The sequence below is a fragment of the Sitophilus oryzae genome, unplaced genomic scaffold (genome assembly GCF_002938485.1).
Source record: "Sitophilus oryzae breed Bouriz unplaced genomic scaffold, Soryzae_2.0 scaffold_149_pilon_pilon, whole genome shotgun sequence".
Classification (NCBI taxonomy): Eukaryota; Metazoa; Arthropoda; class Insecta; order Coleoptera; family Curculionidae; genus Sitophilus; species Sitophilus oryzae.
In genome coordinates this window covers 1,943,831-1,969,572 of record NW_022146169.1, presented here as the reverse complement: position 1 = coordinate 1,969,572, position 25,742 = coordinate 1,943,831, and the positions used below count along the sequence as shown (strand labels likewise).

Genomic DNA, 25,742 nt, shown 5'->3' with positions numbered 1-25,742 from the left:
CGATAAAAAGCCGAGCGAATTTTATACATACATTGCAGGTAGCAAATTTATACGACGTTATCCGTTGCGTATCTGAGGGATAAAATTCTACATCGACAGTGGTTTAAAATAAACTAAATCAAGCGAATCGCTTGCTACTTGCCATTCATTACCGATCAATTATATTACCATCATTACCGATCAATTATACCGCAACTTACTGCTTGGTGTTGACGAGTACTTACAACAAGCGACGGACGAAAACCCGTATTTTTAATGTCGCTCGATTATTGCAATCGCTTGACACTCGAGTACTCGATTATTGAAATTAATCGGTTTTTCCCATCACTAATTAATATCTAATAATTAAGATGCTAATGACAGTGAACAAGAAACCACGCCTCAATGTCATGGCAGGCTTAAAACGATACTTTTGAAGTAATAGTTTAAACGTCAATGTGTTATTAGATCAACATTTTGATAGTCTCAGTAATGGGGATTGTAGTAGGGAATGTAGAGGGATTCAAAGTAATATAGTCATATCATAAATAATGTAATAGTAATAATATGAAAATAAAAACACAAAATTACCCATGCTTACTTTATTGAGGTTCATATCACAATTTTGAAATTCGGTAACGTTACAAGTAATACAAACTTATTCATTTTCTTCTTTTTCATACTACAGAACACAACTATAAGTATTTACATTGGTAACTTATAGTAAAGTAGTTTATGCGTTACAAAATTTTGATAAAAAATCACAGAATAATGTTTACATATATTGCCAATAAGATTCCCATGCATTAAACAAAGGCATTAGAAAATGATTTCTGCCTAGTTATAGTACGATCTAATTTATTATGTTTTAAATTTTAGATTAAAGAAAAAAAAAACACATTGTAGTACTAATTTGCAACATAAATAGCCAGGAAGTCAGCGACCTGTTTTATGACTAAAATTGCATAGTCCATTTTTTTCTATTATATGTATACCACCTATTACATAAGGGAATGAACTCTCATTAGTGATGGCCGAACCGTTCTGACTGAACTTTATACAATTTAAATTCAATTCAAAATTCAGATCCAAATGTTTTTAAGGGTACGCCAAAACTCTATAAAAATACTCTTTTTTAATAATTTAATACAATATCCGTGGCAATTTTGGGGTGGAATACCGATCTAATATTCTTATAACTTTACGATTCATAAAAATTTCGGTGCAATCAAATGTTATATATCCACCTGGCGGCGAAGCGTGGCATCAATACAAGGGGATGTAATACTAATTGCAATTAACATTTTACCAACACAACAGAGTTTTTTTCTTTTTTTATTCTTTAATTTTGAAGTTATAAAAATAAAATATACAAAAAATATAACAGGTTAAAAAAATAATTAAACCAATTTAAAAAACAACTAAATTTAGGTAAAAAAAACAAGGCTGTGAACGTATCTGTTAGATAAAATAGTAGACAAGGCCAACAAAAAAGTTTATTGAGTGCCTTACAACCACATAACCAGTGTTCACTTTTATAAACATTTTCACTAAAATGACGAATACACGATTTGAATTTAGTATTAATATTCAAAATATGCTTTGGAGGTCCCTTTTCAATAGTTTTTAATTTTTCTGAATACACTGGAATATACATAGAACTGAAGGATGATTGCAAAATTATCTCTATTTTACAGCCGCACTCAGAATCAGTCATCGCGACGTGCGATGGTATTTTTTAATTTATACCCCGAAGGAGATGTGTTTAAAAAACCGCATCACCCACTGATTAAAACAATACACGGGAGGTGTATTTACGAATCCCAACCTTATTCGGTGCGCCGCGCCGCTCCGTCCTCCGTCGTATACTTTTTTTTAAATAAACTCAAGTGGAATGGGTTATGGGGCGTTTTAAGCGTCAATCCTGTCAATGTATGTAAATAAATAGTAAATAATAGTCAAAATCACAGAAGAGAATTCAAAAAATCTGTCTAAAAAGAAGAAATCAAAATGTCTTTGGCGACAGTTGGATATTTGGTGCATCGGAATGTGTCTGAAACTTCTTCATCTAGTTCAGACGAATTAATAGTGGAATGCGATTTTACAAAATCGCGACGTAAAAAGCGAACACTTAGGCCACGTATTATTGGCTATGAGAATCTATGAAAATTTTTATCCTGAGTCGATAATCTTTTGTCTAAGTTTTAAAAATTGCGCCAAAATTCCTCAACGTCCACTCCGATCCTAATATTCAGATGGGTCGTTGTGAGCTCGGCGTGAACGAAAATAATGACGTCATTAGTGACGTTTACGCCGCGACCACAACGTCCGCGATCGTCATGTGGAACGACCGAAGGCATATTTTGAGCATTATGAGCGCTTAGTGGAACGCACTCTAAGTAATGCCTAGCTATTACTTATTTGCAAAAGCAGCTGTGGCTCGATTGGTAAGGAGGTCGCTTGCGGAGTAAGAGGTCCAAGGTTCGATTCCCACAAATATAGACGTTCTTTATCTTTTCATTTATGTCGGGGTGTAGTAAAAGGTTGGTCTACGTAATAGACAGATAAAATAGCCTACGGCGTATTTTAATCGCGTTGGCTGGTCTCTGAGGTAAGTTTTTCTAGAACACGAAAGTTTTTTATTGCACGCGAAATATGACGCGATCTACCGAGTACAGTCGCATCATCGGGCTGTCGAAATATTTTTATTTTTAGCGTTTAGCGTAGGTCTTAAATCTATAAAGCTCGACCAAGCACACACATTAAATAATTGAAATTGAATTTAATTATTTGAATAAATTTACTACTATTAAAGGAGATCTTGGCTTTTTTTAAATAAAAACGTTCAAAATATTTGAAGGGATGCGACGCATCACCAGCGTCAATGGAAGCTTCACCGCTGATATCCACTGTGTCTTTATAATTTTCATTTGTCAGTCTAGATGACGTCACATGTAAGCCATAAGGCCTTCTACTTTACGAGGGTAAAACTAAAAACGCCCGGCCCAACTGTTGCAACGAATAACTACAAACGGTCTCAGACTACTAGGCTAGATCGAAGCATCTTGTTTATAACAGAAAAATACTAGAAAAATAACAAGAAAGCGTTTTTTACAATCAACTAATGAAGGTGCATACCCTTAAAATTGTGTTAAACACTATTAATTCCTGCTTAATAAGAACCCACACCTTCATATATTGATTATGATTATATCATAGTGAAAATAGTTTTACCAGTGCTGAAGTACATTTTCAGTGCTTTAGAAAACATTTTATCAAATAGGGTACAAAAGCTAAAATAACAAACATTGACTAGGAAGATAAAGAAAAAGAATAGTTTTCTTATATTTCTTCTACACATGATGTTACTGTATAGTAACCTAGAATAATTTATGAGGTTTTAAAAATTATGTTTTAAGTTACTTTTTTAACACCTTGTGTATAAGAAACTATTATTATTAGAACTGCTCTAACAGTTCAACTATCTAAAAATACAATTTATCCTATTTAAAATTTATATTTAGTTGTGTAATTTATAAGGGGAGAGCACTAAGATTCAGTAAAGAAAAAAGAATTTGATTCAAATTTCTCAGATCTATATAAGATATACTTTGATGTACATAATATGGTGAAAAAAATCGGAGAAAAAAAAGGAAAAAACTTAGAAGGAAGAAGGGTGATTAAAGATTTGTAATTTTTTCACATGACATTAAGTTAATTTAGAATATATTGTGTTGTATATGTTATTACAATATCGATAACATTATACATAAAATGTGTTTCAAATGTCATGTAAAATCCAAAAAGCTTTTAAAATATACATACAGTTCTATTTAAAATAAGCAAATTAGTACCTGCTTCCGGTTAAACCGGAAGCGCTAGGAAGTGGAAGATATTTAAAAAATATTCTTAAATTAAAGAATTCAGATTTGTATCTAAATTAGGTTCTCAAAAAAATAATGGACGGGTTGTGAAAAAGACCCTGTTAGCGTAAATTCATTAGAAATAAATATGTTTTAAATAAATCCTAATAAATTATTTTCTTAATAATTTCTAAGACGTTCAATAATTTTGTCCTAATTTAGAACTATTCTACATAATTCTCTTAGTATTTATGACCATATTATTTCAAAGTACCATTAAATTAAAAAATAATTTCATTTTTATAATTATATTGTGCTCAAATAATGATATAGTGATTTAGGTATTATAAATTATTTTCAATATTTTAATTTTTACATCTAATCGTTTACATATAGATAAATAAAATTAAAAATGAAATCTAGAGTGTCCTTATGAAATTGCGTTTTGACTTTTTTTAATTTAAATAATATTCACAGCCAAATAGTACGAAATAAATATTTTTTGTGATAATCACTATATAGAGTAAAGAAAAATAAAATAGTTATGCCTAGTTGAAAACATCAGCACAAGAAATGTTAAAATTGAAGGGTACAGAATATTCGAGTTAAGTATTCCAAAAAAAAATAAAATTACAATATACTGCTTCTTCCAAACAGAATAATCACTATATAACAATTATTTAGGATATACTAAACCTATAGAAAAATGTTCTAATCTACAAGAACTATTGAAATTCAAATTTATTATTATGTTTAATTCATTTATATGTATACTCCGCTGGCAAGCCAACCTTTAGGTCGGCGTTTACATGTATAGGAGTGAGTCGTTATGGCAATCTAGTAAGTCAGAGTGAACAAAAATACGAAGTATTTATTACATAACTACTTAATTTGACGCTAGATTCCATGCGTTTGGGAAAATACTCGCCTTCTGTCTTTATTCAGTACATCTTATTTTACTAAGCGTGTTGACCGTACTCTTGCCAAGACTAAGACCAAAAATGCTAGTCACATAGTGTATTCCGTCTTTTCATGAAAATCCTAGGTCACTTCATGAAGCGTCGGTTAGGTTAGCAGTCTAGTTATGTTATTAGGTTAGTTTTTTTCATTAAGTGACTAGGCTCTTCATGAAAAGACGGAATACACTATGAGACTACGACATATATACTATATACCAGGTGGTGCAACGGCGGAGGAAAGTACCGTATGCTCGAAAAATTAATGGAAAAAAAGGCGTCAGCGATGGCTATGAAATGAAGATCGCTGTCATTTTATATGTAAAATTATATGGAGAATATCATTGATCGTCATTTCCAAGCCAACTGGACGCCGTGTTTTTTTTCGATCATACGGTACTTACTATGTACTTAATTCAGATTTCAACTTACTATATACTATATTTACTTGTTTGTTAATATAAAAACAACAAAACATAATAATAAATTTGAATTTATCATATGTTTTTAATTACCTATTTAGACCTAAGCATATTTATAAATATGAGATACCATTTTTTTAAGTTTTTATTCCAATACAATAGTACCACGATGGAATGTTTCTACAATTTAAAACTAAACACGAAGAGTTATCCTACAACAACAATATTAAATGTTATTTTGAAAAATCGGTACCAAATAATATACAAAGAGATCCTTATGTACGTAGAAAATTTTGTGCCGAGAATTCAATAATGAAAGTGTCTACTTTTGAATATACATTGCATAGAACAACTCTTCTATTAATGCATATTGTGGTTGCTAATTTCATTACGTTTATTTAATAAATCAATTTTAAATTGCTTATTACTATTACCTTAAATGTAGAATTAAAGAAATTATATGTCTCTCTAAAATGTTCCATAGATTTAAGTTTTTCGTGCAAAAGGAATTATATTTAAGAAGCACTTTTATACTTGAAAAAAAAAACGGCGTCCAGTTGGCTTGGAAATGACGCGATCGATGACATTCCCCATATACAGGGTGTCCCAGGCTGAGCGTGCATTAGAAGTTTCTAGAGAACCACAATATCTAGATCGGTGATTTTTTGTACATCATTGTTTCACAACGAAATCTATCGATTAAAAATATTTTCAATATGGCGGCACTTCCGGAAATACCGGAAGTTGACAGCAACTTTCTTATTTTAAATGGGAGACCCCATTTTTTATTGCATACTTAAATTCTCCGTAAAATTTTATGAATTTTGATATTAAACACTCTATATCTAACATTAACCGTTTTTGAGAAAAAAAATATTTAAAATTTTTGGACGAAAAAAATTGCTTGTCAAAAATATGTGTATAGCCTACACGTCAAAATTAGTGGTTACCATAGTGTCATAAAGAGAAGATATGTGATTATCTATTTAAAAAATTAAATTGTTCGAATGTCATATAGTAATGACCTCGGTAATGACGTTAGCCGTCATGGAATTGAGCGATTAAAAAATTATCATAAATCATTTTTTTCAAATGGAAACCCGCTTTTTTATTTCACTAGTGAAAGGTTTTCCATTTCGTTACTTTTTGAATATACATGTTCCTATACCTAAAATAAATCGTTTTTAAGTTATTTAAGATTTAGTTTGAAAACGTATATTTTTCTTGATTTTATCTAGATTCCTTTAACAGTAAGTGTCAAACAGTCAGACAATTATTTATTTCCATCTATCAGAAAACGAATTATTTGAATTTTCTATACTATAAATACTGCCTGCTTAAGAATTTAAAAAGTGTATTTATAAAAATATATCTCGTATTTTCGCTCTTTAGTGATATGTAATAGTTGATCGAAAAAAAAACAGTGCAAATTGTCTTGGAAATGATAATCGATAACATACTGCTTTTTGAACAAAGTGTCACAATATGATATATCTACTAGACGTTTAAAGTCACAGGCTACTGGTTAAAATCAAGAAAAGTATACGCTTTAAAACCAAATCTTAAATAACTTAAAAACAATTTATTTTAGGTATAGGAACATGTATGGTCAAAAAGTAACGAATTGAAAAGCCTTTTCACTAGTGAAATAAAAAAGTGGGTTTCCATTTGAAAAAAATGATTTATGATAATTTTTTAATTGCTCAATTCCATGACAGCTAACGTCATTACTATATGACATTCGAACAATTTAATCTTTGAAATAGATAGCCACATGTCTTCTCTTTATGACACAGTGGCTGTGGTAACCACTAATTTTGACGTTTAGGCTATACACATATTTTTGACAGGCAATTTTTTTGTCCAAAAATTTTAAATATTTTCTTTCTCAAAAACGGTTAATGTTAGGTATAGAGTGTTTAATATCAAAATTCATAAAATTTTACAGAGAATTTAAGTATGTAATAAAAAATGGGGGTACCCATTTAAAATAAGAAAGTTGTTATCAACTTCCGGTACTTCCGGAAGTGCCGCCATATTGAAAATATTTGTAATCGATAGATCTCATTGTGAAACAATGATGTGCAAAAAATCTCCGATCTAGATATTGTAGTTCTCTAGAAAGTTCTAATGCACGCTCAGCCTGGGACACTCTGTATATAAAATGACAGCTATAAAATGAAGATTTTCATAGCCATCGCTGACGCCGTTTTTTTTTCGATTATATTGTACAATACTACTCAATTTTACTAATTCTCAATTCAATATCAAACATTTCATGAGATAAGGTTTAATTTTTTATTAACATTATAATTCCTTTTGTTTAAAGTTTATCTTATAGGAATGAAATATTCTTATAAGTACATCCATTCTTTATTCTACTTTTCATTCTATTTAAAATCTACCAAACGTAAAGAAATTAGCGTCACTTTTATAGTAAAACACAACAAAAATTGGAACAAAATGTGATACTAAATATTCAAGTGCGCAACCATTTAATAAAAATTTATTAAATAAGAATAGATTTATTACCTATCATCTTAATACAAAGATTGGAAGGAAGGATACCAAAAAAAAATTGCCCTACAGAATACCGAAAAAGCGATGCTACATGTAATAAATTCCCATAGTTTACATAATCCTGTTGCTGGATTTATTAATAGTTTTAATTACAGTGTACTCACAAAAGGTCTGTTTCTATATCTTTTCGACAGTTAGTTATGACAGACAGTTAAAAAGATAAGGCCTCATTATCCATGCCGTCGCAAGTCAAAACTTTGACGAAAATTCACACCTTGTCCCAATTTCTAATGCGTTGGACTATACTACGCCTAAGTAATATGCAGTAGCTCTAATCCAAATACATTTAAAAGACTATACTGCGGTCTTACCGTATAAACAATGAGAGGATTTATGCTCCAGTCATGAAGGATAGAAAATCGAGTTTGTTTGGTTTGAGGACATAAGTTTATCCTTGTTTAGGAGATGGAAGTTATCTCAGTTTTAGCCTGTGTGACGTTTAAAAGAATATTTATTTTATTTATTCTTCTTATATGTTGTAATCTCTTTGTTGTATCTAGCTTGACTTTATATGAACTTTAAATATGTACATACTTTTAGTTATATTTGTTTAATAAAAAAAATATATGTTAATAACAAATATATTACTTTTAAACCAGGTCTCATGGTGAGTATTGATCATAAATACATAAGCAGCAATTATTCTGCAAAGAAAAATTGAGTCTGAAATAGATATAAACAAAATAATAACATTATAAAATAAGTAAATAGAAGATATATGCTAATTTTTGGTCGAAAAAATTTTGCATAGAAAATGTTGTTAAATATACACATAATGCTACATAATTAAACTTAATTAATTTCAGAATATTTAACAAAAAACTTCCGATTTTTGTAAAGATTGATTCAATTATTTGAACGTTTTTAACCTTAACAAATAATTTCAAATAATACGAGTATAAAACATCTTATTTGAAATTATAGGCGCAGAAAACTTCCTACAACCCAACGACAGACTTATGTGGTAAATGCATTGAGACTCTATATCCATCCTTCAACATTGAGACAAAAATTTAAGCGGCACCCGCGGTATATTCTTTTATAGGTATATGCTCTAATCCCTGTATTGGTGGAACGCGTCGCAGCCGGGCCAGGCTATCCCTTCCTCCTCAAGGTCGGCCGTGGATTAGGGGGACAGGTAGTCGGGCGGCAGGACGGAGGAGCCGCGCCCGCGCCCTCTGCCCCTGCCGCGGCCCCTACCCCGACCCCTCCCGCGTCCTCGTCACCTCCGTCCATCTGTCATTCCTGCAACGTAGTCTTTAGAAAAGAAAGAACGAGCGTTACTCGTGTGCCGACACCATGATAGTGATAAATGTCAATTGTCGATGTTCAGTTTAGGAATTTACGAAGGTTGTTTGTAAAGTTTTCGACACAAAACCCCCTTTAGAACTGTGACTTACATGTCATGAAATAAAAGTAGAAGAGGCGACCTCTTGCGTTTGTTCGGGTACTAAAATCATGAAATAATTACCATACATATTTTTTTTTATATACAGGGTGGTCTGAATTGTATTCGGAAAACTTCGGCAGCATATTCTGCGAATAAAAATATGTAAAAAAGTTTGTATAAATGTATGTCCTAAAATGCTTAGTTTCGGAGATACAGAGTGTAGAAGTTTCATTTTTATTTCAATTTTTTCCAAATAATTTCTGGTCTGGGTATTTATTGATATATGAAATTATATTTCGATGTCAATACGACTCCTAACTTGTAGGAGGCGCCACAAGCATGTTTTTGAACTGTTTTGAAGAGTAATAACTTTTCGTCCGTACCTGTATGTACTACCTACTGAGTGAAAAAAAAACACATTTTCGACCTTTTTTACCTAAAAAGTTCTCTTGATAAAAAGCGCTACAAGTAAGAGCGCTTGCACACACACCAGCAAAATCAAAGCCGGTTCAGGTACCGTGCCAACGAGCGTTCCCAAGAGAAACTTTTAACGTAAAAAACGGCGAAAATAATATTTTTTCACTTAGCAGTTTAATACAGGTACGGGCGGAAAGTTATTCCTCTTCAAAACAGTTACAAACATGTAGGTGGCGCCCCCTACAAGTAGGAGTCATATTGACACCAAAATCAAATTCATGTCAAAAAACATCCAGAATTCAGACACCAATTTCCATCCAAATATCGATCTTACAGTTCGTCTGCTGGATCTGTGTCTATGAAAGGAATGCGGACAAAAAACATTTAAATAAACAGCAATATATTTTATACGTCGACTTGACGAGTACGTCACCGCAAATGCGCCCGCCCACTCATTTTATTGGCTACTTGCAAATTTGTCGATTTTTTATTGATGGGACGCGTGGTCTAATTTTTTACGAAAAACATCGAGAGAATATGGTTTCCCCTCTCACGGATACCCCGTAGCCGCAGAACGGACAGACGTACTGTAGATCAAAAATTATTTGAAACCACTCGAAATAAAAATGAAATTTTTACAGCCTGTATCTCCGAACCTACGCATTTTAGAACATAAATTTATACGAACTATTTTACTTGTTAATTCTCTTCTGCAGATAAACATAATGTTTATCTGCAGAATATGCTGCTGAAGTTTACCGAATACAATTCGGATTACCCTGTAAAATAGATATACCTATTAAAATAAAACGGAATTTTATTTTCACATTATTGTAAAATTACAACTAAAAAATGGTTCTTCAAATATTTCCGGGAGTTTAGAAAATGAAAAAAAAAATGCTATTTTTATTTTCGCACTTGTAACAGCACTGTTTAGCACTTGTAAGAAGTTTTGAGTTGTCTCAACCAAAAAAAGCCATTTTAATGTAAATAGGAATTTAAAATACAAATGTACTTCAAATGTACATAAACGTTATCTTCTTCTTCCTGTGCCTTGTGCTTAGCTGCACGTTGGCGATTGTCTGTACTCTTCATACAATGTGTAGAGTGCCGTTTTCGGCTCTTCGAAATATGGTGGCTGCGTCGCTGATGTTACACCAATCCCGTATGTTTCTTAACCAGGAATGTTGTTTTCTTCCTGGGCCTCGCCGTCCCTCTATTTTTCCTTGTAGAATCAGCTTAGGCATGTAATATTTGTCTCCTCTAAGGATATGGCCGAGGTATGAGACTTTCCTTTCTTTAACTATATTAAGCATTTCTCGTTCATAGCCTGCAGTTCTTAAAACTTCTTCGTTGGTTGCATGTGCGGTCCATGGCACACGTAAGAGTCTCCGGAGAGTCGACATTTCGAAAGCCTCGATGCGGTTCAGGGTTCTAGCCTTAAGTGACCAGGTTTCTGCGCCGTATAGTAAGATGGGCCATATGTAGCATTTTACTACCCGTAGTCTAAGTGTTAGCGGGAGACTGCGTGCTAATAGGAAGTTTTTAAGTTTAAAAAATGTTGACTTTGCATAATTCGTTATGAGTTTAACTTCCTCATCGCAGTCCCATCGTTCATTGATCATGGACCCAGATATTTAAATCGTGGAACTCGCTCTATAATATTTCCATCCACGGTCAATGCGGTGTTGATTGTAGGCTGGCGCCCTATTACCATAAGTTTGGTCTTGGCAGTGTTGATTTTAAGACCGAAACGATTTCCCATGTCCCCTATCTTATTTATTATTTGCTGGAGATCCTCTAAAGTTGGTGCTAGTATTGCCGTATCATCTGCATATCTTATATTGTTGATTGGAACTCCGTTAATCTTAATTCCTCCACTTTCTCCTTCCAGGGCCATTTGAAATATTTTTTCGACGTATACAGACCTGACGGACTCCTTGACACACATTGAAGGTGTCTGTGGATAAATTTTTGTTAACTCTTATCTCCGCGGTTTGGTTCCAATATACTTCCTGTATGATTCTAATGTCTTTGGCGTCTATTCCTATCTCGAGCAGTCTGTTTAGGAGAATATCGTGTTTAACGTTGTCGAAAGCCTTCTGATAATCTACGAAGCACACAAAGACATCTTGGCGTTGATCATAACATTTCTGGATTAGTAGCTTGATTGAAAACAAAGCCTCTCTGGTACCCAGCCCCTTGATGAAGCCGAACTGTGTCTCTCCGCTTTTTCCTTCACATTTCGAGTATATACGAGCATGCACGACTCGAAGAAAAGTTTCAGAGCATGACTCATTAGACTTATAAGTCTGTAGTCACTACAGTCTTTTGGAGATGCCTTTTTGGGAATTGTTATAAAAGTTGATTTTAGCCAGTCGTTTGGAATTTTACCCGTATCGTATATTCGATTGAATAGATATGTGAGATGCTTTAGTCAAATATTTTAAGAACTTCTGCATGCACGTTGTCATTCATGACTGGGGCTTTTTCGATTTTTCATAGCTTTCATAGCATGCTGAACTTCAGATTCAAGAATTTCCGGGCCCGACCAGTCTTCACAATTGAGAGGTTGTCTGTCTTCTCTTTGGTCTTCAAATAATAACTGTGCGTAGCTTTTCCATGTGCTGCATAGATCTACCGGGTCTAAAATCAATTTCCCATTGTGTTTTAGGGCAGGTATTGAGACATATAAACGTTATAAATACAGCAATTAATTAAAGAAAAAATATACAGGGTGAGTTTCCTACGATGTTCTCTGTAGGTATCTCGGAAACTACTGGAGATAGAGAGTCGGTTAAACAGGGAAAGAATTGCAGTTTTGTAGGGTCATAAATATGCGCCTTTCAGATTTTTGAAAAAGTTCATGGCTTACTAGATATTTAGAAAAAAACAAATTTCGGCTATTTTAAAAATTGTCCTTAATTCCATTATAAGCTATTTTAGACAAAAAGTTTTCAGATAAAAGTTGTAGATAATCACATCCTTAATGAGATTGTGTCCTCCGTTTTTTTTTTCTAAAGCCTGTCATTTTTGACATTTGACACAAACATGTTTTTTTAAATGGAAACCATAGTTTAAAATTATCGAGTTATAGCCAATTCTTATCATTTTTAAATAATTTCACTTAGTTAACCATGGAAACAATCGTCTTTGCTCTTATAAATGTGAAGCTGCCACATCCAAACTTTGTAAATTAAAGTAAACAAAAATTGTAAATATGAATTTTTCAAATGAAGAAAAGCGTGTAAGATTTGTAAGAGTCCCAATTTATTTTTCTTTGGTTCAGTGAAAAATAAATAGCCTTACTGGCGTACAGTAGTAAACTTAAATCTCTCAGGCGCCACCTCTGTTATTTATAGTGGAAGAGGTCCACGTTTCGCCAATACGGGTAGCTTTTATACAGTGGAGATACCAGGGAGTGATGAAATGAAAAGAAATAAAACACACAGTTAACTATAACATAACATTTAGGCTTTATTTAATTAATTAACTATATGCTAAATACCCCAGGAAGTTTCACGACTTTAAATTGTAATGAAAGTGAAAGAAAATTTATAATTAAAGACTCGTAAAATAAAATTTACAACAGCAATCGAGCACCTCTAGAGTTTTGACCGTATAATCTCGATATGCAACTCACTGTCCGATTTAATCACGCGAATTCAAAGCGCGTTTTTGACATGACGTTCTAGTAAACAAAACGACGCGAGTTTCTAACCGGCGTCTAACTTAACGGCGTCCTAGTAAACACAGACATGTACGTACCAGAGCGATATACTCTTTTATAACCCGACTTTCTAAACGTCGGCGACGTCGTTACAGACGTCCCGGGATAAACAAACGCGAGCCCTGGATCGTTCGCAGTAGAACAAAACGGCGTCCTGTGGGATAATTACGCACCCGAGCCCTGAATCGTGCGCAGTAGAACGAATCGGCGTCCTGTGGGATAGATACGCACGCGAGCCCTGAATCGTTCGCAGTAGGACGAAACGGAGTCCTGTGGGATAGGTACGCACGCGAGTCCTGGATCGTTCGCAGTAGGACAAAACGGAGTCCTGTGGGATAGGTACGCACGCGAGTCCTGGATCGTTCGCAGTAGGACGAAACGGAGTCCTGTGGGATAGGTACGTACGCGAGCCCTGGATCGTTCGCAGTAGAACGAAACGGCGTCTCGGTTAGTCGTCTGGATAAGCACAGTCCACACCGCCCGGTCAGGACCACCTCGGGATGTCGGCGAGATCCCACGGCGCTCCTGATGAGAATACGGGAACTACAGAACCAGTCTCGGGATGGACGAGATCCTGCCTTAGCTCCAAGGATATTCGCGCCCGTATATTTGTTGTACTACCTTAACCGCTATCTGTCTCCCTTTTAACCAAAAGAAATCGGTCTTCGCGTCCACGGGATCCGGACAAAATGCCTCAACCTTGCATGTATTTTTACTTCTATAGTAGGACAGTTGACACCTTGAGCGGATACAAGTCTGGTTAAATTTTACGTACGCGCGTTTCGGACCAAGATGCCTCTACCTTGCACGTATTTTTACTTCTACAGTAGGACACGAGACACCTGGAGCGAATTTAACTATCTCTATCTCCCTTATTCTATAACGCGTTTAGGCAGTAAAACAAACCGTATTAACAATAAAAAGAAAACGACCTACTCTCGATCACTTTGGCGGCTGGACTTACCTTCTTCAGAGCGGCAACGGCGGCTGGCAGCAGGGTACTTGGCAGGGCACTCCGGGCTCGAACTTCACTGTTCACGTGCGATCACAATTCACTCACTACCTGGCGCTCTCGCTGCCAGGGTATACTCAAACGACCCTCCCCTCCACTCGACCGGTACTGGTAGGGCCAGCTTCTCGGCTGCCGTACCGAACTATAGCGAGTAACGCCGATCAAAACTCTATTACAATATGGTCATTAAATATCTAACGCATTTAATTCAACAGTAAGAACATTATTGTCTAAAATAGCTTATAATAGAATTAGGGACAATTTTTAAAATAGCCGAAATTTGTTTTTTTCAAAATATCTAGTAAGCCATGAATTTTTTCATAAATCTGAAAGGCGCATATTTATGACCCCACAAAACTGCAATTCTTTCCCCATTTAACCGACTCTCTATCTCCAGTAGTTTCCAAGATACCCATAGAGAACATCGTAGGAAACTCACCCTGTATATTGATAAATAAAAAATATTTGTCAACTTAAATTCAAATAAGTAATAAGTGCGACCCCAAACATCAACAATTGATACTTTAATGAGTGGCAGCAATTCCCAGTTATTGCTATTATAGAAAATGTTCTAAAGAGGGTGGTTTTGTAAATATATAGATAGATATATTTTTTGCAAATTTTTTCTTATTTAGGCCTTTTTGAAAATACACTCAGATGCAAAAAAAACGCAACGGAGAAATTTTTGGTCATATTTAAAGTGTAATATTTTTGTTATTTTCAGGCCTATTTTCATGAATTTTTTAGCAAGCTGTATATAATTATATCACCTTTTATTCGCAAACTCAGCTTTTTAGAAACTTTAGTATTTGGCATATTATACATGGTTAATCGAGGGGTTGTTTTTTTACCTTAATTTAAAACATCCTGTGCAATAATTTCGTGTGTAAATTTTCCTAAAATATAATTTTGCAGTCAGAACCATGTTTCCTGAGCATTTTGGTTTTTGGATCATGTCAATACAAGTCTTGGTTAATTTTTAAGAGCGAAATGAGTTCGCCAACAACAATTCACAATTTTTTCAATTAATTATCATTTCTATTTTTAAGTTATTTTTCAATGTGACAAGGCGGCTTTGGTGATTATTGTGAACTATATACTACTATGAACTGCCAATCATGTTCTACGTTTAGCAAATGCTTGGCAGAAGGGTAAGAGATCGCGAAGCAGGACCAGCTTCATTAAATGAACTTCGGTGATCCTTAAAGAAGAATGGGAAAACATAACGCGATATGATATATGCAGCCTCAGTGATAGTATTAACGGACGTATACAGGCAGTTATAGCAGCCGGCAATATATAAGGGCAGCCGGCAATATATAAGGGCGGCAATACAAAGTATTAGAGTATTTTTTACAATTTTTTTTCCTCTTAGTATACCTACTTGAGTACTACAGATGTTTTCTTTAATATCGTTAGTTCTGTTACCGTTATTAATGTTTATTAAGCCCCGGACTGTATGATTAATCTTTAACGTTATTTTTTTAATTTAGTATATAGTATCCAATGCAGTGTAATATGACGTTACAACAGTCACCAAAACCATCTCTTCATTAAAAATTACATCAAAAATAGTAATAATTGAAAAAATGCAAATTGATCGTTATCAGTTCATTTCGCTCTTAAAAATTAACCAATGCATGTATTGACATGAATCAAAAAACAAAATTATATTTTAGGAAATTCACAGACGAAATTATTGCACAGCGTGTTTTAAAGTTAATGTAAAAAAACAACCCCTCGATTAACCTTGTATAATATGCCAAATACTAAAGTTTATAAAAAGTTGAGTTTACAAATTAAAGTTCATATAATTATATACAGCTTGCTAAAAAATTCTTGAAAATAGGGCTAAAAATAACAAAAATATTGCACTTTAAATTTAACTAAAAATTTCTCCATTGCGTTTTTTTTTGCATCTGAGTGTATATTTTTATTTTTATTATTACGCCTTTATTTTACTAATTTCTTATTTTATTTACTCTATCCTAATTAAACATGTAATGCCTAGTTTTCATGCATCCGAATTTTGGACCTTTCTGCGAAAAAATAATGTCACAAATTTTGAAAAGTTCAAATTTAACGTTTTCGTGTTATGCATAATATTTTTTACAAATTTCTTGATAAATATTGTGTAGATAGCTGCCCGATAGAAGTCCGAAATTCGTATAATTGTTAAAACTTCCATAACGTTTTGCAAATTTCGTCATAATCATATTGTTCGTCCAGAATTCAGATGCATGAAAAGTAAGCTTAAGCGTAGGTTTACATGCATCTCTTTAAAGCGTCGTCAGTCATGGTCTTTATGCAATTTTATATTTCAAAAATAACAGATCACACTTGGTCATGATTGGAGTTACGGAACCATGGATTGGACGCGTGATGAATGCCTAATCTAAATAAACTAACCTTTACTGTGAGTTTATAAGCATCCGGCATGCTTTAACTATGATCTGTTATTTTTTAAATAATCCAATAATATGATGCATTTCAGATGCATGTAAACCCACATTAAAACTGTTAGAATGATTAATGCATCTTTTAATCTTGAAATGAACCATAGTATTTGCACTAACCCAGTGATGGCGAGCCTATAACACGCGTGTTAGTGCTGGCACTTGAGCTCATTTTTGGTAGCACACATCTTCAAAGATAAAAAATTTCATAATTCAAATATTTGTCTCAGCCAAGGGCGGCATAACGGCCAGAATTAGTTATTAATAATATTACCTATGCTAATTATAATTAATAATTTAATTCTGAAACACTATCTTTTAAATGGCATTAAACAAAAATTATAAACATTTCTATTTTTTTTAGTGTTTACTTTTTGTGATGTGTGACAAAACCAAGAAAAACTTTGACACACCGAGCTCAAAACGTTCGCCATCACCGCACTAACCAGATTAGTATTTAAAGCAACTCTGCTTACCTATATTACTCGTAGTTTTCTCTAGATAAGCCAGTGGTCCCTGAAGAACGCCCCCAGGGCCGGCTTGGGGAAAAGGGCCGCCCCTGGCTCCGCCCATGCCCTGCTGTTGCATGAACATGGCTTGTTGGGGGGACAACATACCGCCGCCCACACCGCCTCCAGTCAAACCAGGGGGGACCTTAACAAAAGCAACAAAAATATCTCAGTATCGGTGAGATTTCTTTAAACCGTGTTGGAAACGCATCTTTAATAGATTTATTCGAAAACATTATTTTAGACAATTTTTGTATACTTGTTAACCAACCCTCCTGGTTTAACCCGGGACATTCATCAAAAATAAAGTGTAAAAATGTGATTTCCAAATTTTTTTATTGGATTCTATATTTCACTTCCTACATTTTCAAAACAGAAAAAAATAATCATAATAATCTAGTTCATATATATTCAGATTTGCAACGAAACGTATATATATATTATTGAACGTCACACTAAAAAATAGAAAACAATTTTTAAGTAAAGGCACATTTGAGTAAGTTGACAACGTATACTACACAAATATCATTTTTTTTTATATAATATACTACATTTTACATTATCACATTTGACGTGTTTCTTTTTCAGTTTTTTTTTGGAGATGAAGATATTGCTCTATTATTAAAAGAAAACCCTGAGAGTTAGTATACAAATATACAATATTACTAATTGTGTCAAAGAATAATAGGCGAATTAGATAATAATCCTTTACCTCAAAATTAGTTTGAGTTCTTACATTGCAACTGCAGTAGACATGAATAATGTAATGAGTATAATATGAAAGTGGAACTGTATAGGTCATGCTAATAATAAATATCTGATAAATAGGGAAAATTGTAGGTATACTATAATTAATGTACAATTATTTTTTATAAGAAAATATTATTTGTATTTATAATAAAGGATTAAAAGTAGACTCTCAGAAACAGAAACTTTAAATATAACACACAAATAGTGTTCTTAAACTTAATGTAACTAACTACAAATCATTAAGTTTATGTGATAAATTTAAAACTAACAAATGGCAAGATTAGTTTAAATATATATAAGGCTCAAACATGATAAAATATTTTTTACAGAATTAACCTGTGATTTTAGATAAATCTACCTCAGAAAATAAAGTATACAGGGTTATTCATGTTATTCGAAATTGTGAATGTTGCGATTGACTGCTAGAGCTACAATTTAAAATCTCATAAGTTATAGAAAGTCCCAAATAAAAAAAAATATTAAACTCTCATAACATTAGCCAAAATTCGATTTTTTATAATTGGACATGCTGGAGTAAATTCTTATAAACTTTTTTAATATCCCAATAATAATTTTTTACCATTTTTTATTTTATGGCACACCCTATAAGATACAGTTATATTTTAAGTAATTAGAATTTAATCTACTTTAACGTGTAAGACCCATATGCAGCATACTATTTTGTTCCAACACTGTATAGAGCAACCTTAAAAATGTTTTTAAAAAATATAACATTAATTTAAATGTTTAAAAGATTGAAATATGTTATAGTTTTAAAACAAGAATGTAAAAAATCTCAAAATGTTTAAGCCTTAATATATTATATTTAGGTACTGTAAAAAATAGCAAATATATGGTACTTATAACAAGCAAGGTTCTTGAAATATTTACAGATAAAAAATATAAAAATAATACCCAGATTTAAATAGCCCATATAAATACCCTGAAAAAAATACTTTTTGATTTTTCTCTAAAATTCTATAACAAAAATCATTGAATGTTATAAGTACACAACAATACACTGTTAATATTATATTTAAATAATATATCTAAGAGCGTCTTTTATAATTTATGGCACACATATTTTTATATCACTAACAGACTTGTAAAGCTTTTTAAAGAGTTTCCAAATTGATTATTTAGGAAGCTGTCAATACTTGGTAGTAATGAATACTTTCGTATACTAATATGAAAATGATAAAATAAACTATATATTACATTTATTTCAAATCTATATGAGCAAAATTGAAATTAATATTACATAATAAAATTCTAAAAAGAATTCTCTGTATACACTAAAATCTTAAAATAAATATTTTTTTACTTTTTCTTTAAATTTTTTTTTGAAAAGCATCCACGTGAATTTTTACTAATACCGGGTGCGTCTCAGAAGTGGCTCATCCCTATAACTTTTTTTTATTTTTTCAGATAAAAAAACCAGATTTGGTATGTTAGTATATGACATAAATTAGGATTGATTGACGTATTCAATTGTTTTTGGTTACTTCCTGTTTCACCGGAAACAATTACAACTTTTGATTTTTAAATGGCGCCCTCGGTATTTTTTTACTTTATTCGATAGAAAATGACACTCTGAATAGAATAACATATCATATGTCAACTTTTGACATTTTCGCATATGGTTTATTTGAAATTATAACTTGCGGTTCGTAACGGAAATTTGACTCGAAATACCAAGTGTGTGGTATCAAATTCTTCGCAAAAAAATGCTTTTTCCAAATATGCTAATGAGCCACCCTCGTTCCATTTGAAAAAATTGAGATGATTAAAAATAAGTTTTGGGCATTTTCTAACTGGCCAGGACAAGACACTAAATACATTAGACGATCAAATCTATTTTTCCAAGGCTCCTTGATTAAGAATTAGTGTTTTTAACATAGCCAGGACGCTTTAGATTGAATTTTAAAATACAATTTTTTATTAAGCGAGAATGTCACAAGTTGACATATGATATGTCATTCTATTCAGAATGTCATTTTCTATCAAAGAAAGTAAAAAAATACAGAGGGTGCCATTTAAAAATCAAAAGTTATAGTCATTTCCGGTGAAACAGGAAGTGACCAAAAACAATTGAATACGTTAATCAATCCTAATTTATGTCATATACTAACATACCAAATCTCGTTTTTTAATCTGAAAAAATAAAAAAGGTATAGGGGGCGAGCCACTTTTTTTAGACGCACCCGGTATAAAGTAAAATAATTTACAAATTATGTAATTAACTGGTAAAAAATAAAATTAATAGTAAAAAGGTAGAATAGTAAAATATTTCTTAAAAATGAATATCTGTACCAATTTAATATTTTTATATAAGAAATCAACGTTTAAATATACATCCACCTTTAATTTATTTTTATATTAGAATAATATCCACTAAAGCAACATTAATAATCATTTATTAAACATTATACAGGGTCGCCGTTACGCCGATACGCCGTTTTTAGGATAGTGTGGCTGCACCCTAACATGCGTTTAAGTTTTTTAAAATTGTTCATTCGTATGTTAGGCCCTTATTCATATTGATAATCCTTCAATATATAATTTTAAGTGCGTATACCAGTTTTTTTCCTGGTAAGTCAATGGTACCTGTTTTAAAAATAATAATATAGCGTTTAACGCCTTGGGAGTAGGTACAGCTTGCCATGCTAGAGCTGTTCGGTATACAAGGAAGGTAATGTGGCTGGCACTACGCTTCAACCGCCTGTTATTACCTCAGGATTGTGAATCCCAAGTACGCATTTAAGGCTAGCTAGAGTCAACCAACTAGGTATCCAAACTATTTTTATTTTATAAAAAATAGACGGCTGATGAACTGCCGGCTGTAGGGTTCGAACCCACAACCTTTAGATTGGTAGACGAAAGCTGTACCTCAACGCCACCGGGCACCAGATTTTAAAAATAATCTTATGAAAAAACTTCTATACCTACTACAAAATACATTTTGATACTCTAGAAGTTCAAGATGCCTAAAATAACTAAATATACTCGTATATACGTAAGAATACTCTTAAATTGTATAAAAAAGTCTATTTTCAAAGCATCAACATGGTTAAAGGTGTTTTACCAGTGTCTCTTTTCTCGCGTAAAATAAGTAATAAACTTTGCGATGAGTACTTGTTCGTTGTCGCTAAATCGGCATTTTAGTAATAAAAAAATTGAATATCAGATTAAAAATCAAAAAATCAAAATTAAAAATTGTCTGACAGCCCAATCAAACTTTAATTTTGACACTGATCGATGTCCATGAATAAAATCATAACCCCATATCAAATGGCAATGACAATTACTAAAAGCAAATATTGACACTGATCAATGTCCATCAATAAAATTATAACCCCAAATCAAATGACAATGACAATTACTAAAAACAATGTGCAGTAAGCAGTAATTTACGAAATGCCGTAATGACATCACCAGTCTGTTTTGTCTGGTTATCAAGTGAAAGAGAGAGTTTGACAATATATGACGTAACGTTGAACGATAGATGAACAAACTATATTAATAATGTGACAAAAATATTGTGTTGGTTTAGTGGATATATAATTTTAAATTGACATGGTGTCAAAACAAATTTATCTACTCTATGGCAAATGGTATACAGTTTAATTTATTGATACTGGGTGTCCCAAATCACATGGGCCGTTTTTAACTAACACTCAAAATAAGAATTTTCTGTACTTCCACTGGTAAATACCCTTGATCAATAAGAGGAGAGTCTTTGTGGAAAACATGGTTGAAAAATAACATTTTTAAACAAATCATGTTTTTATGGTTTAAAACAGTATTAAACAAAGTGAGATTATTATACCTTAAAGAAATCGTCGTAAAAAAAAGTTACCAAATTTAGCTTCCAAAATTTGCAAGATAAAGGAAATAAAAATGAAAAACGCAGGCCAAAGACGGCTCAATTGCTGGATCAAATATACAATTAATGTGAGTAAATGTTTCATCAAAATGAAGAATATTCAGTATGATGAAACCAATTATGGAACACCTAGTATAAATAATTATTAAAAATCCCAGATTAAAGAAAAAATCTACTCCTAACTGTCTAAGAGAACCAAAAAAAGACATAATTTTACTTACATATGGCAAATATAGTTTGAATATATAGATATTATTGAAAGACGTCGAGTTAATAGTGATTATTAATTATTCTTAAAAGAGTTTTAATCACAGATTTATAGTGATTTTCATTTTTAACCTGTCCTTGATTAGAAGCTTCCAAATACAAAGTTTACATTTGAAAGTGTAAATATATTGACAGTTTTGATCGTTCCATTAAACTTTTATGCTAGAAAAATATTTTTTTACTTATTGAACGCGAAACATAATAGAATAGAATCAATTAAATATTTACAAAACACTAAAATGAAAAAGTAATGCTACAACATTATGAATTTTCAATCTATATCCTTTTTCTCACCAATAAAGCCATCAACATATACAATATAACAAATGATAATTATGTTATAGAGTTTGTTAAAAAAAGCTACGTGAAATTTCTTCTGATTACCCCATAACAAAAAAATAATTTTGACATCTCAGACAGTCGTGCCAGCATCGTACCAGCAGGAAAAATCCTCTCTGAATATTCAAGTGGGGTTAGGTGCCCAAATATCAAAAAAGTCAAAGAGGAAAGTACCTCAAAATTTAGTATCTCAAAAAAGCTAATTTTTAAGATACCAAACTTGTTGCAATGAAAAGAAAAACAACCCAACCTAGCATCCCCTTTTTTTGTCTAGAATAGAGAATCAGATTATTAAAAATACCTATAAAGTAACTTTGGATTTATTAGTTTAACATTTTTACTTGACACATAGACGTAACATTAAATTTTAAACAACTTTCTTCTTTGATATTTTTCGATATTTTATCATCTAATCCCCCTTTTGCATATGTATAGAGTATTTTTGTAATTTGCCGCTATGACAGTTGCGGCATCGGCATGATATACCGGATGCGTCTCAAAAGTGGCTCACCCGTATAACTTTTTTAATTTTTAATATAAAAAAAACGAGATTTGGTATGTTAGTATATGACATAAATTAGGATTCATTGACATATTCAATTGTTTTTGATCGCTTCCTGTTTCACCCGAAATGACTACATATTTCGATTTTTAAATGGTATATTTTTACTTTATTCAATAGAAAATGACACTCTGAATAGAATGACATATCATATGTCAACTTTTGATATTTTCGCTTTAAAAAAATCGTATTTTAAATTTCAATCTCTACTGTCTTAAAAACATTAATTTTTAATCAAGGAGCCTTAGAAAAATACATTTGATCATCTAATGTTTTTTGTCTTGTCCTGGCCAGTTAAAAGATGCTCAAGTCGTTTCTTTAATCATATCTCAATTTTTCCAAATGGTGGCAGTCGTATTTCAAATTTAAATCTAGAATGCCATGGCTGTGTTAAAAACTTTGAACTTCTGTTTTTTCCCGTATCTTGTCCTGGCTAGTTAAAAGATGCCCAAATCGTATTTTTAATATCTCAATCTTTACAAATGGATCGAGTGTGGCTCATTAGCATACTTGGAAAAAGCATTTTTTTACAAATAATTTGGTGCCACACACTTGGTGTTTCAAGTCAAATCGTCATTATGAATCCCATGTTGCTATTTCAAATAAACCATATTTGAAAATGTCAAAAGTTGACATGTGATATGTCATTCTATTCAGAGTGTCATTTTCTATCGAATAATGTAACAAAATACCGAGGATGACATTTAAAAATCAAAAGTTCTAGTCATTTCCGGTTAAACAGGAAGTAACCAAAAACAATTATTGAATATGTTAATCAAACCTAATTTATGTTCTATATACTAATATATCAAATCTCGTTTTTTATAAAAATTAGTTTTATCTAAAAAAAATGCAGAATAAAAATATTGCTGTAGCATTAAATCAATAATTAGCACTTCACCGACGATCTACCTGCATTTGCTGCATTTGTTGCATCTGCTGCATCTGTTGTTGTTGTAATTGTTGCTGTTGCATCTGTTGTAGCTGTTGCTGTTGCAATTGCTGCTGCATCGCAGGCGAAATATTTGGCATCATTTGACTTGTGCTTTGGCTTCCTGGCAAATTTGGAATAGGCGATGGTGGAACTGAATTGCTGCTACCACCAGCTCCGCTTGGTGTTGAACTTCCACCTAAAAAAGCATATACAGAGTGACACAATATATAAATATATAGTAAAATAATAGTTTCAGTTAAAAAGCTTTAATAATTTATGACTTTAACTTTGAAGAACCCTTAACTGAGCAGAAAGTTTAATATAAAAATGGTCATATTTCAAAACCCTATATACTATATATTATGCAGATTATGGCATGATTATATTTTTGGAGCAGGAATTTTCTATTAAACCAACTGGGCAAAGAAATTATTGAATTTTCTTTAAAATACAACTTTTGAATGAAAATATATTTGAATTTCTCTGTATATCTATTAAAATATTTTTAAAATGTGCACTACTATTGCCTCCATATTTTTTTAATGGGAACATAGATATAAAGAGCAAATGCATAAAAAATAAACATTACCTGCTTGGGCAGGGCTTTTCGCATAACTATGTAAATCTGCTAACAGATTTTGCCATACAGCAATCTTGTCATAATGCCTCCTAATTAATTCTTCTTTTCTGGCTAATTCTAGTCTAAGTTCACTAATATCCTCTTTAACATTCATTTCAGGTTTCAATGCGGAAAGTAAGAATCTCTTTTGTAAAAAGAAAGCTTCCATTTGTCTTGCAAGATCAATAAATCGGAGTATGGTTTGCTCAACCTCTACCTTTATTTCATCTTTATCTGTAGTGGGTACTGCTTCTTCTTTTGTAAGAACATTCAAACATGACTAAAATTAAGCTACATCAATAACATGCTACACAAAGACACATAGTAATTTGTTTCTCCAATTTACAATGTAGGTATAGAAAAACATAATAACCATTCCTATCTTAAATAGATCTACGAATTAATCAATAAGTTGAAATAAAATACTATAGTAATTACCTGAAATGCTTCCTCAAATTCATCCACCAAATTTCCACTGCTATTTGTGGGAGTGGCCATTGCTGATACTGGTGGAGATGTTTCTTTAAGAGGATTCATAGAAGGAAAAACTATATTTTAATTATGACTAACGCAACAACCGTTATTGTGGGAAGTACAACTATTTAGTCCAGATTTATCAATAAATATGCGGAAAAGAACATTTCCATCAATTAAAATGGTAACTTCATAGGCAGATTGTGAAGAGATGTTTAATAAAGTTTCTGAAACTTTACTAGAGAATAATTTTTCACTACTTTTGATTTCACTTTGATAAACTAAAGACAAGAAAACTTTAATAACGAAATTCTTCAAATTTCTATCCTATTTTAACTTTTTGAACAGTCGCAATCGCTGACAGCAGGCTGACAGTATTGATTTTATTCTGTCATTTCTGTCATTCTGTAATTCTATGACTTCAAAGCATCTGTGGCATAGGGCATTGCTTAATCTATGGCTAAAATCAAAGATAATTGTTGCTTCAAGGGTTCAAGCACTCTTGGTTCAAGCATACTTCAAGATGCTTTAATCAAAATCTTTTGGAATCTTGGAAGCTGGTTGGAAGCAAGAACGGTAAACTGTTCTTGGGTTGGA

The 25,742-nt window shown here is 32.3% G+C and overlaps 1 protein-coding gene across 2 annotated transcripts; it reads right to left on the bottom strand.

The window, feature by feature from the left end:
* Nucleotides 1-7,390: 7,390 nt before the first annotated feature.
* LOC115878005 (mediator of RNA polymerase II transcription subunit 28-like) lies at nucleotides 7,391-25,522 on the bottom strand. 2 transcript variants are annotated; one of them, XM_030894357.1, is made up of 5 exons: nucleotides 25,110-25,522; nucleotides 24,642-24,951; nucleotides 24,031-24,248; nucleotides 17,282-17,459; nucleotides 7,391-9,057 (listed from the first exon to the last, which is right to left on the bottom strand). In XM_030894357.1, the coding sequence occupies exons 1-5, from the start codon at nucleotides 25,206-25,208 to the stop codon at nucleotides 9,023-9,025; spliced, it is 840 nt and encodes a 279-aa protein (XP_030750217.1). In that variant the 5' UTR covers nucleotides 25,209-25,522; the 3' UTR covers nucleotides 7,391-9,022. The 2 variants fall into 2 exon arrangements, with proteins under 2 accessions (XP_030750217.1, XP_030750218.1); XM_030894358.1 differs by having other exon boundaries at nucleotides 7,391-9,045.
* Between the last annotated feature and the right edge of the window lie 220 nt (nucleotides 25,523-25,742).